The sequence below is a fragment of the Hydra viridissima genome, unplaced genomic scaffold, assembly GCF_058129835.1.
Source record: "Hydra viridissima isolate aposymbiotic clone 2 unplaced genomic scaffold, HvirCarnegie_v1 scaffold_9, whole genome shotgun sequence".
Classification (NCBI taxonomy): domain Eukaryota; kingdom Metazoa; phylum Cnidaria; class Hydrozoa; order Anthoathecata; family Hydridae; genus Hydra; species Hydra viridissima.
Genome location: NW_028324308.1, coordinates 3,102,553 through 3,119,530, shown reverse-complemented (window position 1 = coordinate 3,119,530; position 16,978 = coordinate 3,102,553). Strand labels below are relative to the sequence as shown.

Here is a 16,978-nt window from a genome sequence, read left to right as displayed (position 1 = left end):
TTATAAAAAACATTAAATCAAGATGCAATAAATAAAAGTTTTAATGATTGAATAGCAACTGTAACAGAATATAAAATACCTCAACTAAAGTTACAATAATTAAATTTTAACATTAGTAATAGTAATAATAGTTTTTGATAATTGAGTGAGCAAGTAACATAGTATCTAAAAACGTAAGTCTGTTTTTCTCATGTTCTCTTTTCACTTTAATGAAAATTAGCTTCGATATGAAAACAAAATTTAACTATTTTAGTATAAAGATACTAAACAATATTATGATATACACTAACATCAAATTACATGCATATAATTCTAATAGTGAATAAGTATATTAATAATTATTTATATTTATTAAAACTTCATATCATAAAAAAAATAAGTACTATATATTTTATATAGTATTTTTGTGATTTATGAGATTACATATTTATTACATGAATTGTTTACAAAAAGAAACATTTGTTTTGAGTGTTTCTAAGGGTGCCATTTTGCTATAGAATAAACTATAAATTTAACGAGAGCCGAAATTTTTTTTTAGTTTTTAAAGGCTAAACTTCGACCTCAACCTTCATGACATTTAATAAAATCCAGTACAAAAAAAACATTAGTGATTACTTTAACTTAAAAAAAAAAAGTTTTTCACAACATTTGTAAAAATTATAATTTTAACTAAACGTTTTTGTTTAGTAAAAAAATGCCCGAGTGGAGCTAGCATTCAATTTGTTGCAAAATGGGAATATTCCTACAAACCACTTAATTTTAAACTTAAGTTTATTTTGGCGTTAAAGAAGTTCAAGATGTTTTAGAGCAGATTTTTTCATGTCTAAAGGAGAATGGAAGACAGAATCAGTTCAAATGGTTTTTGAACTGAATCAATGCCGTTCATACAACAAATATATCCTGACTTCCTAAGTGATGTACTTTGGGGTTCTCCTCCCTAATTGATATGCTTCGGTTCCCTTTCCAAATTTGATTACTTGATTTAATTTGATGACGGTATAAAGACCATCACTCTTCCTAAGGCTGAAGTTTGGGGGTTTTTAGTACGTCACTAAATTCTATCAATATTAAAATATAAAAAGCTAAACTTTTTCTTCTTTTTTCTGAAAACTCCAATTTAATGATTGTGATTAACATTGGATTGGAAATAACATTCCATTTTAATGATTGATTATAATTAAGATTTTTTTTGAAACTGAATTTTTTTATATCAAAGAACCATCATAATATTTTGGTATCAAAGAATCGTCAAAATATTAGGCTTTTAAATCTTTCTAAAAGTGTATTTGAATATAGGCTAGAAATCTGACCGTATTAGATCAACTTATAAAATCATATGCCATGAAAAAGAGATTTGGACCTAAGATCTCTTTTTCAAAAAAAAGTAATGTTAAAAAAAAACGCTTAAAATTATGTTTACAAACTTATTTTAAATATACTAAGGATGATTTCAAGTCGTGTTTTATTCCGATGTGACGCTTATCCAACAGAACCTTGTTTTATTTCGATGTGACGCTTATCCAACAGAACCTTGGGAACAAAGTTTTATTCCGATGTGACGCTTATCCAACAGAAACTTGGGAACAAAATTTTATTCCGATGTGACGCTTATCCAACAGAAACTTGGGAACAAAGTTTTATTCCGATGTGACGCTTATCCAACAGAATCTTGGGAACAAAGTTGCTCAAAGAGGTTATTTAGTATTAGTTTTTTTTTTTTTTTTAAATTTTTTTCATTTTTTTTCCAAATATTGTCAATATTTTGAGTTTGAAAAAGTTATTATGGTATTTTATTCATACGATTATATGAATAAATACCGAATATATATGCGAACTGCATGGTTTCCGTTTCGATGAAGGATAATTAGTATCAAGCTAAGAGTAATTGCAAGGCACATTAAATAAGTGAATAATTGAAATTCATCCGTCATCACGCGTCACACGTCACTTCAGATAAAGCATAAATTAGCAATCTTTGTTTTCAATTAAATTATTAAACCAAAAAAGAATATTGGAAAAACCTAGTGTATATGTAGACGGTGTAAATTAAATTGTGGTAAACGGTATGAATCCCATCTAATAGTTCTATAGTTAAATTTTGAAGAAAGACTATTTGGTGATGCTTATTAAATAAAAGTTATTAACTTGTTATAATTTTCGACTAAAACTTATTTATTTTTAGAAAAACATCAACCAAAAAGAAAGAAATAAACTGTAATTATTCACACGTTGATATTGTATTAAAGATATAATACTTAAGATTGCGTTTTATATTAAGTCAACAAAAAATTTCTTCAAGATCTTTCTAATTAATTGGAATCTGGATCTGATACTAGAGATTTTTTTGGGCGTCTTGATTATGAGCTATTTTGAGGTGCTGATGGACCTTTAAACTCTTTAGATAATCCTTTCAGAACATGAATTAACAAAAAAAACATCGTACACCGTTAAATTAGCTCATTGTATTTTTAATTGCAGACGCGATTTCTCATTTCAGATGCTAATTGTTAAGTGTTTTAATGAATTCTCTCAACGATTTTACTTAATATGGTATTAGAAGAGTAGTTTCTTAAAAATAGATTTAGTAATAAATAGCATTTAAAATGCATCAAGTGGATTATTGCTGTAACGGCTTTGGGATATGACTCAAGAGTTTTTCAGTGGAAGTGATAATTGTATTAACTCAAAGTATAATAATTTCAAATGTTTTGTATTTTATTCCGTAAATAAAGTTTTTTTTAAAGTAAAAATAGCTTTTTCCATGAAACTAATTGTAAAATCTTTTTTTTAGTTTTCATTGATCAAAAAGAGAGTTAATAAAAATGCTGATTTCAATTACGCTCGGATTCATCCAATTATAATGCTGCTTTTTTTACGTTTTTAAAATGAACAACAAAAATTTTTATAACAACAAAAACTTTTAATATTTATCTTTAAGTAGATTTATAAAATTTCATGTTTCATGAAATTTTGTTCGAAATAAATGATTTTTTTTTTTTTTTGGATGTTGCTTTTTTTTTTACTTTTGATACTACTTTAGAAAATTAATTAAAAAGAGTATATTGGATCAATAAAAATGTATAAAACTTTTTTTTTTTTTTTTTTATCAACGTGAAGACGTCATAATAAGCGTCAAAAGGTTTTCTTTTTAATTTTATTTTGTATTATCAAAAAATTGAAATAAAATTTATGGGCACAATAAACTAAAAATGCTCATTTTAGCACAATTTTTATTTTTCCTTTGTTTTATACTTGTTGTTTGTGCATAAAATTTGGTAACATTTTTGAGCCTTATATGGCTTGCACAGCGCTTTTTTTTTTTTTTTTTTTTTTTTTTTTTTTTCTTTTTAATACTTAAAAAATATTTTGTTCCATTCGAGGGTAGAAAACGTAAATACATACCTTAGAGTATGCAACATGTATACTTACCTCAGTACTTATGCAACATTTGTTCACAGCGATTAATTGTGGAAACTCGATTAATAGTCAACCATTTGTCAACAATATTATTTTAAACATTTAATTGTGAATTTTCATATTTTTTTACTTTATTTGATTTCTTATTTTTGTGCTTTATTTATGCTATTATCTTTATTTTTATATTACTTCATTGTTTCGTTTTTCGTAAGCTTGTATCTTATTATGACTTATCAGCTAGAATATTTTTGAATTATCTGCGATTATTGTGTTAACACAAAAAAGCGAACCGACCATTTTTGACTTATCTACGTTAACTAATGCTCACGGCAAATAAAGCTGTTTTATTCTTTAACAAAAATTTCAAACGCTCTAACATTTACCTTTTTGCTAACCTTTTATGCTATTCATGATTTTTTTTTTTTAACAAGTTACGCTGTTATTTTATGAGAAAAATAACAAATTTGTAAACATTACTGCTATAATCAGCTATCCTTCATGGCTAACTTATCCGCTTCTTTTATAGTTCCTACCCCAGAGGGCTCTTGCACTTTTCATTTTCTTTTGAAAATTCCCCAAAGAATGCGACAACCGTGATAATAACTGGAGCTAAAAAAAATTCCGCATATAGATATGCATACTATCATTTATACCGTTGTATTCTGTTTTGTCCTGTAAAAAAAACCTTGATCATCGCGACATTTTAATTCTGAATTATCACAATTTAAATCAAAAGAAAATGGAACACAAAACCTTTTTTTTATAATTATTGAATAAAATATTTAAAAATGTCTAGACAAAAAAAATGTCGAGAAGATTTATAATGCATGGATATAAATTTACTTATATTTTATTATTATCAAAATTTTATAATGAATAAAACTATTTAGTTACTATGTTAACTATAAATCAATTTTTGTAGTTTTAAGAAATTTATGTGCTGTTTTAGACTTTTATATAATAGAAGGCTTAGTTGCACTCTAATAAGATAATTTTTTATCGAGGATTTCCCAGATTTTTTTTTTTTTAAAAACTTGTTTTAGAAGAAAGTTAAAGGGCCGTGAGTACATACATATTTCGTTTTTTGTTGTAGACGTTTCTTTTAGCAATAGCTTGCGTAATTACATCACATAGTGGTTAATGACGTCAATAAATTTATTTGCGTAATTTTTACTTAGCAACCATTAAACTTTTATCATTGAACAAGATTCATTCTCCTTGGAATTTAGATAACTAATTTTGCGCCATAATTCTGTCTCTGTTAGGCCAAGGACAACATTTTTATAAGAAAATTTAACTTAAAATTCAAGAGCGGTGATATGTCGTAACACTGATCAAATAGCCTTTGTGTACCTTATGTGAAATTTCTTATCTTACATATGTATAGTTTGGAGTCGTCATTATTTTAGAAACAGAGCTTTTAAGCTTTAAATACTATTTATAAAACGAGCCGTCCTAATTTTTTTTGTCGCATAATAGATCTTTAGGTATAGTGTTAGTTTGTATGACAAAATATTTTGTATTATATATCGAATAAGTAGATTTAGGTACCTAGTTAGTGTTTTGCAAATAGTTGTTGTTGTTTTTTTTTAATTCTTCCCCCTAAAAATTTTATGGTAATTTTTTAATCATAGATCACAAAATTGTATTCGAACGTATGGCAACGAAAGTTATTTATTTTACTGTCTCAAATAGACCAGAGCAAGCAGAGTTCCTACTGGATGCTACATCAGATGAAATAAAAGGTGACTTTCAACTTTAGCTTTTTTTTCTTATCTAAAGAGCTACATAATTATTTGGAAATATGAGCATAATTAGTTGATAATAACAAGCATAAATTAGAGAATATAGGATGATGGTTTGAGTATGATTTTATGAAATTTTAATGTATATCAGCTTGTAATACCATGTATTGTACCTGTAATGCTACTAATAAGCATTTACATATAGATTAAAACTTCTTTAGTATGTTTGATGTTTCTTTAGTAAGTTTTTAGATTTGTGCATTAAATATAATAATTGTAATTAATGGACAATAAGAGTATTTTCTAACATAATATAAGTTTGTTTAAAGTTTTATTTGTTTTATTCTTTTATTATTAATTTGATTATAAGACTTTTTATTAATACTACAAATACATACTGTATTCCTGCTGGCATTTGTTATACAGCAATATATAAAGTAAGACCTTACATTGTGGTAAGCAATAAAAAAATTCATTTTATATTTTTGAATTAAATATTTTTTCTTTCAATTTATGAAATTTAGAATTAATATATATTTAAATTTAAAATTAATTAGTTTTGGAATTTTTGATTTTTGCTTTAAAAAGTGGTTAGGTAGACAAGGATTAGAATCAGGTAGATTAGAATTTTAAAACTATTTCATAATCACTATTTTCAAAAATATTGTATGATTCTCAGTTTATAAACACATAAATAATAGAAATTTTTAAAAGTTTTAAAATTTTAAAGAAGCTTTTTTTTATGACATCAAAATATAGGAATGTGATTATTTGAAGATTCTCTGCAGTTAAATTAAGAATATCAGTAGGAACATTCAATCAATAGTTACAATCAAAGTAATTCATCAAAACTTTATATTCAAATAAAGATAAGATAAAAAATGTATGTATCTATGTATGTTTATGCGCATATCATGTTACCATACTATAAGAGTGCCAAATATGTATATTATCAAATGTTAGTTTGTGCAAAGGTATTGTTTAGAGTTAAGTTGAAAAGGATTTTTCTCAGAATTTCAGAGCCTAAAATTTATTATAGTTACTCTTATTAAGCTGGATATAGATTAATAACTTTTACTGCACTATACTAGGTTGGTGTGCTTCTAGAAAAATAAAAAAATGTTTTATAAATTATTCATGAGCTGTTTCAGTTTTCAAAGGAGTTTTGCATCATGCACAGAACAGAAAAACTTGTAGATAATATATTTTGTAAATTGTCCTGAATCTTAAATTACTAGAAAGCTGTAAATTGATTTTTATTAGATTTTATCTAATTTTTTAAATTCAAATTTTCACTATGATTATCATGTAATTACCCAGTTATTATGAAAATATTATGCAGTTCAGGCCAATTAAAATATTGGAAAAAATATTTTTGCCTGGATATTGGAGCCACACTAAATTGTCAGGTTTTCATCAATATCAGTTCAAGGACTTACACAGCTTTTTGACTAATGAAAGTTTTTTGAAATTATTCAAACTATATAATGTAATCTTAAGATAAAATCATTTTTTTGTATAATCTATCAATATTTAACAATCCAGTAAGAATTTAAAAATTTGTGTTTTGATTGACAACTTTTCCATTTCCATCCTAATTATACATATACTATATATAACTATTGATTGAATTTCTTCAATACCAACTTTAAATACCAATCATTAATTTTTTTTATTTAGCTGGCTATTTCATAGGGCATACTCTTTGGCAATCCAAAATTGAATTTGTGATTAAATGTTTTTTTTTTACTAGATTGCTTTCGCTCTGCTGCTGAAGCAGGTCCTTATGACATTTTAAAATTGTACAATAATAATGGAAATCTCATAAATATATCTTCTTCAATACCACAAAATAGTTCATGCAATCCTTACAAATTAGAAGTTGTAGCTGCACATTGTGGTCATTGTGGTAATAATGCTTTCAGCTTATGCGTTATATTCTTTCTAATTTCTATTATATATTTTCTACCATATGCAACATGTAATATCTAATTTTTGATATATATAATTTTTGCTATAAACAATTTCTACAACAAGTAATTGCTAGTATATGTAGTTTTCTACTATATATATACTCTATCATATGCAATTTCTACTTTATATGACTTTCATTATAGCTATATATATAATTTCTACTAAATGTAATTATTACATATGCAAAATCTTCTAAATGTAATTTCTACTATATCCAATTTTTTATATGGAGTTTCTTTTAAGTAGTTTTTACTGAATGTAATTTCTACCATATGCAATTTCCAGTATATGAGTTTTTATTACATGACTTTACAGGCAAAGATTTCCATGGTTTTGACATTGAAAGTGTAGACAATCGTCTGCAAATGTTAGAGAAGAGAATTTTAGTAGATGAAGGAACACTCCCTGTAGAATTAAATGAGCTAAAAGAGAAGGTGGATAGTTTTAAAGCAAAGCTTGAGGCAAGTTTTAGCTATGAATTAACTGATCATTTAAGTAATTTTTTTTTCAATAAATAATTTTTTGTTAAAAAGATTTTGGTTTTTGCTATTTTAAACCTTTTAAAAAATGTTTTCACATTTTTTTTTTTTTAATTCTATTTTTAGAGTGTAGAACATTTAAGCTGGCTAGGACTTTTTAAAGAAATGTCTATGTAAGTTCTTACCTGTTTTACTGAGGCATTTGGTTAGCAACATAGATCATATATTAGCTTAATTCACAAAAAAGCAAAGCAGTTCATAAATTATTTTAAAGGTCTCGATCTAAATAGTTTTCTCTAAGATCAGTATAAAAGATATTTAATGTTATAAATTTTTTATTACACAGTATAAATTTTATATTATGTAGTATAAATTTTACATTATACAGTATTAATTTTATATTTTACTGTATAAATTTTAAATTATACAGTATAAATTTTTTTTAGTTCTTTTTGTTTAAATAGACCATTTTTTTAGTGGTCCTTCAGCTTTGCCATATAGTAACTTAGACAAAACAGCAAGGCTCAGAAGAAGTCAAGCAGAATATGAAGAGGTCCTTGATAAATTTTTAAAAATGGGGTAGATATTTTTATATTTTAGATGCTTAATAAGTTATTGCTTTTGGTTAAAATTATTTTAAAAAGAGAGCTGACTTGAAGTAGTTAACCTTATAGGTCAGGATTGACTTCAGAAGAAACGCTGGAAAAATTGCGTCGTCCTTCTTTTGACAATTGGCAGTGGGAAGATGCTGAAATGATGTTTTTAGTACAGCAGATGTTTTTGGACCTTGGACTTGTTGATACCTTTCATATTGATGTATGTATTTCACATAGAAAAAAATCAACAAGTTTTTTTTGGTTTCTAGTTCTTTTTTTTTTTTTTTTTTGTTTCTTGTCCTAAAGGGAGCCAAAGCTGAAAAAAAAAAATCATTTTATAAGACACTAAACATCCAGAGAATTTCATTTGTTTGCTGTTGAAAGGAAATAAGTAATATCTTGCATGCTTTTATTTTAGTTTACATTTGAAGACAGGGCCTAAAATAAGGTGTGTGATCACTCTCTGGCTTTTTATACCACTTAGACTATAGTAGATACAGTTTTTCATTATGCAGTCAAGTACTCCAATAGCAAAATTCATATAAAGTTATTTAAATCAGTGAGTATATGCCCCTTCCACATAATACTTGCCATACTACTTGCAAAAGTTAAACCACTCAAACCATGGTCATTTACTAATGTCATCAGCCAAGTTCAGGTTGTTGAAATCTACCATGAATACAATTGTTAGTAAATTATTAAACATAATAATAGCAGTTATAGTATTTTAAAAGCATAATAATTTTCAACAGAAAATTTTTCATATTCATTTTTTGTTTTTTAATCAAGTTCTTCAAAAAGTGCAAAACTTTTCTGTCAAAAATGTTTTGCAGTTTTTTTCAAAGATTTCTTTTTAATTATATATATAAATGATTAAGAAAAGAGTTAATACATTAAGCATTTAATATTGTAAAATTTGAGTCACCGAAAAATGACTCTAAAATGTGATTTAAATTCACCATTCATCTTTAAATAATTTTTTTTTTTTCAGTAAATCATTCCTAAGATTTTTTTATCACTTACAGCAATTAAAAACATTTGCAACTGACAAAATGTTAATTGGTTTACAAATTAACAGAATTATATTATAAATATTTATATGATCAACAAGAGCAATTAAATATCCTCTAAAAATTCAGCACAATTATAAAATCCATCAAGATTAGTTGTGGGAAAGTTGGGAAAAGAATTAGCAGTGAATATTGGCCATTATCTTTCAAAACTATCTCTACTTACTACTGCAAATAAAAATATTTGAACCATTAAAAGGTGTCATGATCTGCTTATTTACCATATATTATTTACTTTATCTATATGTATTTAATCTGGGTGTAAATAACTTCTAAATTTTTGTCTTTAATATAATAGATGTCCAAACTTCAGCAGTTTATCTTTGCAGTTTACAAACATTACAATCTAGTTCCTTTTCACAATTTTCGGCACTGCTTCTGTGTTACTCAAATGGTATGCATAAGTTATACCTATTTATAAATTTTCGAAGCAGAATTCTTTTTTAGTTTCTTTTTTTTTTTTTTTTTTTTCTCTTTTTAAATGTATTTCTACTTTCCAGATGTATGGGATGATATGCTTAAGTGAAGTGCATCGCATGATAGCTCCATACGAAGTTTTAATTTTGCTTGTATCTGCATTTTGCCATGACCTTGATCATCCTGGACATAATAATAGTTACCAAGTAAATGCTCGAAAAGAACTTGCAATAAGATATAACGATATTTCACCACTGGAAAACCACCATGCAGCTGTTGCTTTTGATATTCTGAGTCAGGTTTGTTTTATTCTTTTTCAATGAGTTTTTTATTTAACTCTTTACATTATTTTACATAATTGATTATCTTGTTGACAAATAATCATTTTGTTGGAGAATCACTTTAACTGCTATTGCACTTTGTTTTTTTATTTAATCTTTTTTTTAGCAACATTGCAATATTTTCTCAAATGTAAAACCAGAATTATACAAAAAAATACGAGCAGGAATTATAAGGTAATTTAATTTTTTCAATATTGATTGAAGTTTTTCTAGTTATTCAAAAATGAAAACATTGTCTTTATGTAACATCAAAAACATAAAAATTGTCAAAAAATATAAAAACTTGGGATTTTTTTAATTATGTTTAAGGTTTTATATAAATTTTACATAACGGTTTACTGTTTTTTTAGTGTACTTTTTGAAATTTCTCTTATTTTCTAAAAAATGTTTAATAGCTTTATTTTATTACTTATTTCTATAAAAAATGAAATTTTCTAAAGATAAAAAGCTTTAAGTCCAAGTTGAGGAAAAACTTAGTTGCTTGTGTGGAGTTTCCCATAATCTGTGGAATTATAGTATATCAAAGAGAAGAAATTGGCTGCCACTAGGCACTGTGCTCTGTTTGTTAATATTTTTGAACATGTTGAGCATGATGATTATTACAGGGCATGCTTAAATAATTCCTTTGGTCAAGCAGATATTTATTATTAAATAGTTATTTCAGTATTTATAGAGACTGGGGATATATTATAGCTGAATAAAAAAAACCATTATCTATTTTATTTTACAGGTTAGTTAGGTTTCAGTATGGTAATGAGACCAGAACTATTATTTTGTAGGAGAAGAAAGTTCATTAGAGATCAGGATCTATAGCTTATAGTAATAGGAAGTTAATGTCAAATATGAATTTGCAGTAAACAATGATAGATGGAAACTTTGCAACAGTTCTCTCTGATATGGCATCAAATCAGTCTTACTCTACTAGTGGTTGCGAACCCTACTAGATAAACAATTTGGCAATTGTTGCACTATATAACAGGAAGCTAAAGGAATCCAGTTTTTATCATAGAATCTCCACACTCGAGGCTTGGATAAGAGGTATAAAACAATGCCTGCAGATGATTTACAAGCTCTTGATTAAAATATTGTGATGAAGGGTAGATGATAAAAAACAGATTTTGATGAAGAAGTTGTAAGTTTAGAAAGCCTTGAGGAAGACATTGGCTCTGGAAGATCTAATGACAAAAACACTGCTTAGAGACTTTTTAAAAATCATTTGTTGGTATAAGAAATTGCAATTCAAGTAGAATTATATTTTTCACCCTGTCATCAATAGAAGATTTTAATCCTGATCTTCTTAAGGGATGCTACACAGACCTATACAACATCTTTGTAAACTTTTATCTGTGGTACAACACGCCATAGGTTTTTTAAAGACTAGTGCACAGAACCTATTAATTAGAGTGTTGTTGAAGGAAGAGCAGGAGTCCAAAAACTACGATATGAAGAATTTCAGGAAGTCATTAACAAGAAAGAACTCAAGGATAGACACTAAGATTTAGTTGATGAGGTGACTATTATACTACTCAGAGTCAGTGATCAGTTGTGTAAAGAGGTACCTCGGAGGAAAAAGAGAAAGTGAGCTTCTCTCTCTCTCTCTCTCTCTCTCTCTCTGAAGAAGAAGCTGTAAAAAACTTCTAATCAAACATCTAAGCTCAAAATGAAAATTTTTTTAATTTTTTTTTTTTTTTTAATTTTTTTTTTTTGATGTTATTTTATGTCTGTTAATGACAATTTTCAAATGGATAATTTTTGTCTTAATGTATCTGTGCCACAGTGTATTAGAATGAAACCATAATGTCTTAATCAGGTCTGTTGAGTTTAAAATAATTTTAAAAAATGAAATAATTTAGGCTTTTCATACATTTTGGGCCACTGTGGTATGATTTCAAATATTTACATTTTTACCTTCACCTACAGCAAACTTTCTAATTTACTATGGTTCTTATATGAATACTAAAACAAATAGATTCTAATATGAATAATAAAACATAGATTCTGGCAATTTTAAAAACAAAATCATTAAAGTTTTATGGTGTAAAGTTTTACAAGAGAGCAAATGTTATGCATGGCTATTAAAAAGTAGATTTCAAACTTTTGTAATAAAGTACATTTAAAACTTATTAATTTTGCAACAAAATATTATTGTTTTTCAATTGTAAAATTACAGTTTGGAAAAAAAATGCAAGTATTCACACATCTTTTCTTTTCAGTTTAATTCTAGCAACAGATATGGCTCGTCACAATGAGTTGTTAAAGGAATTTAAGTTAATTATAGAGAATGGTTTTGATTGGTTGTCAGAAGAACATCGAGAATCTGTATGTATAATTTCTGATTGTATTTTTTAATGTCCATATTTTTGATAGCTCACTCATTGATTAGTTGAATTTTAGATGTTGAAAACTTTCATAAAAGCTGCTGACGTTTCAAACGAAACGCGACCTATGGATGTTGCAGAACCATGGCTCGAATGTTTGTTGCAGGAGTTCTTTAACCAGGTACTTAGCTCTGAAGAAATACTTTAGTATTTGTGTAACACTTGCACTCCAAAGTGTGACCAACCGTTGTCTTCGTAAGTTTATTGAGAATTAAAAGATAAAAATGCATCATTTATATCTGTTTGCAGAGCGACCTTGAAAAGCTTGAAGGTCTACCTACTTCAGCATTTATGGACCGAGACAAAGTAACAAAATCTTCAGCACAAGTTGGTTTTATCAAATACATTCTGATTCCATTGTACGAAGCAATGGCTGAGTTATTTCCTGTGTTTGAGGTAGTCAATGTTTAGACTTATTCGATTGTAAAAAATTCATTTGAAATGTAAAAGTAATAAGGTTTTTTCCATATTTTTTCTTTTCTTAAGGAGTACCTACTAAAGCCAATTAACAAAGCTTTTCATTACTATGTTGAAATGGGTCAGCAAATGGAATTAGATAAACAAAAAGAGCAAGAGAAACAAACAACAAAATTTAGCGCAGACTATGAACGACAACTCGATTCAGAAATGAATCGAAAATTAAGTCGCGAGTTTGATAAACGTCTTACAGAAGAAATACAAAAGAAATTTGACGAGGAGCGAGAACGACGTGCAAGTACAGGATCGCGTGGTGGAAGTGGTAATACGAGTCGAAAGTCCTCGAAAGTTAATGATTTATATGATAAACATGTCACGGAACCAGATGAAATTGCACTATCTTCATGGGTAGAAATACCTGATGCCATAGAAACCGATTTGTCTAATTATAAACAGCCTTCTATAAACAATGAGAAAACGTCTTTTCTAAGTAGCACTTACTAACAAAAAAAATTGCTTTTTCAAAATCCGAGTGAAAACGTGTTCTCTTGGTTTGAATGTGTCACCATTTATAGTTGGCTGCATCCTGTTAAGTGTAGTAGCTTAGTGGCTAACAAAGCAGCCCAGCTACAAGAAAATGAAAACGTTCCTTGGGCAGAGTTGTGTTTTGTATTCTAGATTCAATTCGACTCGCGTCAATAAACAATTTAATAGAAGAGAATTTATTTTTTATCTAGCATTTATTTTGATCCTTTATTATGAAATTCTAATTGAACCAGTGTTAAAATTCAAATATTTGTATCTTCTATTTCGAAGTTACTAGAATGGTATATACTTTCGCAGTTTTTATCGAAATCATGTAGCTAGCTATTTTCAATATTTTACTAGAAATTTTTTTATCCGGAGACTTAGAAACAACGCGTTACTTTTCTGTCACCTTTAAATCGACAGAAAGCCATCCCTATATCTTATAGCCAGATTTTTACATTTATTATTTCGGTCGACCGATTGATTGTCTTTTTTTAAGCTGATTGGTTTGCGCGATCCTGTTTATAAAATCTTGCTTCATAAAAGCGATTTCTGATTTTTTTAATAATTTGTAATTTTATAACTAATTCTAGTTCGTATAGTTCGTATTATTAACTTAGGGTTTAATACTTAATTTTTAATTATATATTTTTCTCACGCTGTGATTTTAAAGAAAGGGTGAGATGCTCAAATCCTGCTGGGTTTTTTAGAGGATGAATCTAATCTGCGAGAATCTTTGAATTGATCTTATAATTTCCAATCACAAATTTGTTAAAATAGAACTTACAATTTTCTGATTTTTTTATAAAAAAAATTTTTTTTTTTTTGTTTTGTTTTTTGTTCTTTTTCTTAATTAGCGTCAGTTGAAAAAAAATTTTCTGGGGTTATAGAAAAATTGAGTTTTAACTCGATTTTTAATTGTAATAATAACTTCTGAAAATAACAAGAGAATTCATGAAACCTTAAATAAGTTTATTTTTGAAGAAACTTGATTGTTGAGGACCGGGCTTTGTCAGAAAATATTTCGGTTTGCGACTAATTTCGGGAAATTTACGATAAACTTCGAAAAATTCTGAAACGAGGAAAAAATTTTTCTCGTAATTGAAGTTTATCGAAAAGTCGGAAATAATCTTTTTTTTTTTTTCTCGAAACCTTTCGGTTGTTTTCGGAAAAAATCGTCTAGTTCGACGTATTTCGAAAAATAAAAGTTTTTATCAAACAAATAGGAACGAGATGGAAAAACAAAACTTAATGAATACAATTATGTTCCATAGATTTCAACAAAAACCGAGGTTTTTTGAGGGCATAAACTCAAGTCAAAAAATAAAAGAATGAAAACATTGATTTCGAACTTTTGCAACAAAGCTGAGAAAACATTACTATTTTTCGTGCGTTCTCTAAATAAGAAGGTTAATCTTGAAATTATTAACAAGTTCTCTAACCAGTTTATTATCTTGAAGACCCTTCTTTTTTCCACCAACGGATTTGCATCTGATCGATTATGTTTGAGAGAAATTGATTTAAATTATGGTACCAAAGCAGTCTAAAACATGCTGAATCCGAAAAGTAAAGTTTTGCGTCTCTCAAGACAAAAGCAGCTTAGTTTATTTTAAGTTTTACATGATGCACTTAATTATGTAAAAAAGTTAACAACTACAGCAACTATTGTATGTTAATCATTTTGATAACAGTTTATCATGTAAACTTTTTGTTTTATTGTTTGTTTCAATGAGAAAATAGTGATTATGTGTACTTAATTGTGGTCAAGACAATTATTATCTTGTAAAATGGTAGTTAATATAAATAGCGTGTCTACTACTGTTTTTTAAAAATGTATTTTGACAATAATTAGCAATAGTTTGACAATAATTAGCAATAAATAGCAACTCGTTCTAGAAATCTGTTCTTCATAAATATAACTTTATTTTTTATTTTAAACAGATTGCTTGTTGTTCAAATGCATCATATTTATTAGGGACAGATTGCTTTTGGTTGTGATTTTTAATTATACTTTCATATGGACAAAGAAATTAATTGTTGCTTTGCAAATAATTATGAAGTTTGTTATAAGCAACCAAAAAAACTTAATTCAAAAATCTGATTGAAGATATAAACGAGCTCATGAGTTTCTTAGTAAAATGTACAAATTTGAAAAAAGAATTTCTAATCTATCTTTTCACCATCTTGAAATGTTAACAGTAAGATATGAAAGTAATCAAAAAAAATTGCTGTAAACCATTTCTGACTGCAAAAGGTGCGCAGAGGTAAATAGTTTTTTACATTTATATTAAGCAAGGGAATTTCGGCCTTCGAAATCGACGAAATTAAACGAAATTCGTGTTTCAATTTCGTATCGAAATTTATATTGAATTTCGAAAGACGAAATTTTTAAACATTACAAATTCACGAATTTCGAAATTAAAACTTATGTTTAATTTCGTGTCAATTTCGTTACTTTCAATGACCCGAAATTATACGAAATTTTTTCGCGAAATTAAACAATCCAAAAAATCGAAATTTCGTTCTCAATTTCGATCCGAAATTGAAACACGAATTTCGTTTAATTTCGTCGATTTCGAAGGCCGAAATTCCCATGCTTAATTTATATTCTCATGATTAATAACATTCTTTACAAAAGAAGTGGTGGGTTTTTCCCCTTAATAAGATTTCTTCATTATAATATAATTAGAAATATAGCTAGTATAAGTAATAAAATATAAGTAATATAGTTGTACCTTTTTTCCTCAGCATCTCTACGTGTAATTACAATGCAGATTGTATTAGAAGAAAAAGCTAAAGGTTAGATTTTATAACTAGAAAGAAGTTTTGGCCAATCATTCGAAGCAGAGTGATAAAGCTTTTATTATAAAGCTTAAGTAGAAATGAAAATGATGATAGGGTTGATGTTGTGATTTCTACTTTGTCTAATTTGCTGACACTATAATTTAGGCGTGGCTCTCTCACTTTAAAAGGTGTTGCGTGGACCCTGAAACCCTCTTAATTTTCTCAAAGGTATAAAGCCCACTCTTCTCGGTACCTAAACTATTCTGCAGAATAAACCTCAGAAATTTCTAAACTTATCTATCACAGCATTTTCTATCACTTCATTAATTTAAACCGTAGTTGAAGAATTTTCGAGAATCACGCATACATTTCGTCGCATAAAAATTATAGGGTTCTATCGAATATTTGTTGTTGTTGTGAGACTTAAACTTTCAATTTTTCTTAGTTAAAACGTTTTATTCCTGTCACTTTTTATAATTAAAAATATACGACTTTTTTGTTATTCATGTTTCATAATAAAGCTGATATTATTTATATAGGTTTTAATTTTTTTGTTTTATTAATCGTTAATTAAAGCTTTTTTAATAAATTCTTATAATATAAAAAAAAAAAAGCAGATAGAACCCTCTAATTCTCATGCGACGATTTGGAATTAAAATGAAGCCGAAAGTTCGAAATTAAATTAAAATATTGCAAAGAGAATAAACAGCTATGTAACAAGTATTTTAACAAAGACAATATTTAGTAAACATTTTATGATGTACAAATAAGTTAATAACTTAATCCCTATTTATCTTTACTTTTTTTATTACATTCCCGAAATCCCGGGAAA

At 27.2% G+C, this 16,978-nt stretch overlaps 1 protein-coding gene across 4 annotated transcripts; it reads left to right on the top strand.

The window, feature by feature from the left end:
• The first annotated feature begins 4,658 nt into the window (after positions 1–4,658).
• LOC145186016 (high affinity cGMP-specific 3',5'-cyclic phosphodiesterase 9A-like) lies at positions 4,659–13,666 on the top strand. Of its 4 annotated transcripts, XM_090096928.1 has the most exons (14): positions 4,659–4,904; positions 5,052–5,162; positions 6,916–7,071; positions 7,452–7,597; positions 7,742–7,788; positions 8,093–8,194; positions 8,290–8,431; positions 9,580–9,675; positions 9,782–9,997; positions 10,146–10,213; positions 12,253–12,358; positions 12,434–12,538; positions 12,667–12,813; positions 12,904–13,666. In XM_090096928.1, exons 2-14 carry the CDS (start codon positions 5,075–5,077, stop codon positions 13,336–13,338), a joined length of 1,854 nt encoding a protein of 617 aa, XP_089953054.1. In that variant the 5' UTR covers positions 4,659–4,904; positions 5,052–5,074; the 3' UTR covers positions 13,339–13,666. The 4 variants fall into 4 exon arrangements, with proteins under 4 accessions (XP_089953054.1, XP_089953055.1, XP_089953056.1 ...); XM_090096929.1 differs by lacking the exons at positions 4,659–4,904; positions 5,052–5,162 and adding an exon at positions 5,495–5,617; XM_090096930.1 differs by lacking the exons at positions 4,659–4,904; positions 5,052–5,162; positions 6,916–7,071; positions 7,452–7,597; positions 7,742–7,788 and having other exon boundaries at positions 8,122–8,194; positions 8,278–8,431.
• The last annotated feature ends 3,312 nt before the right edge of the window (positions 13,667–16,978 follow it).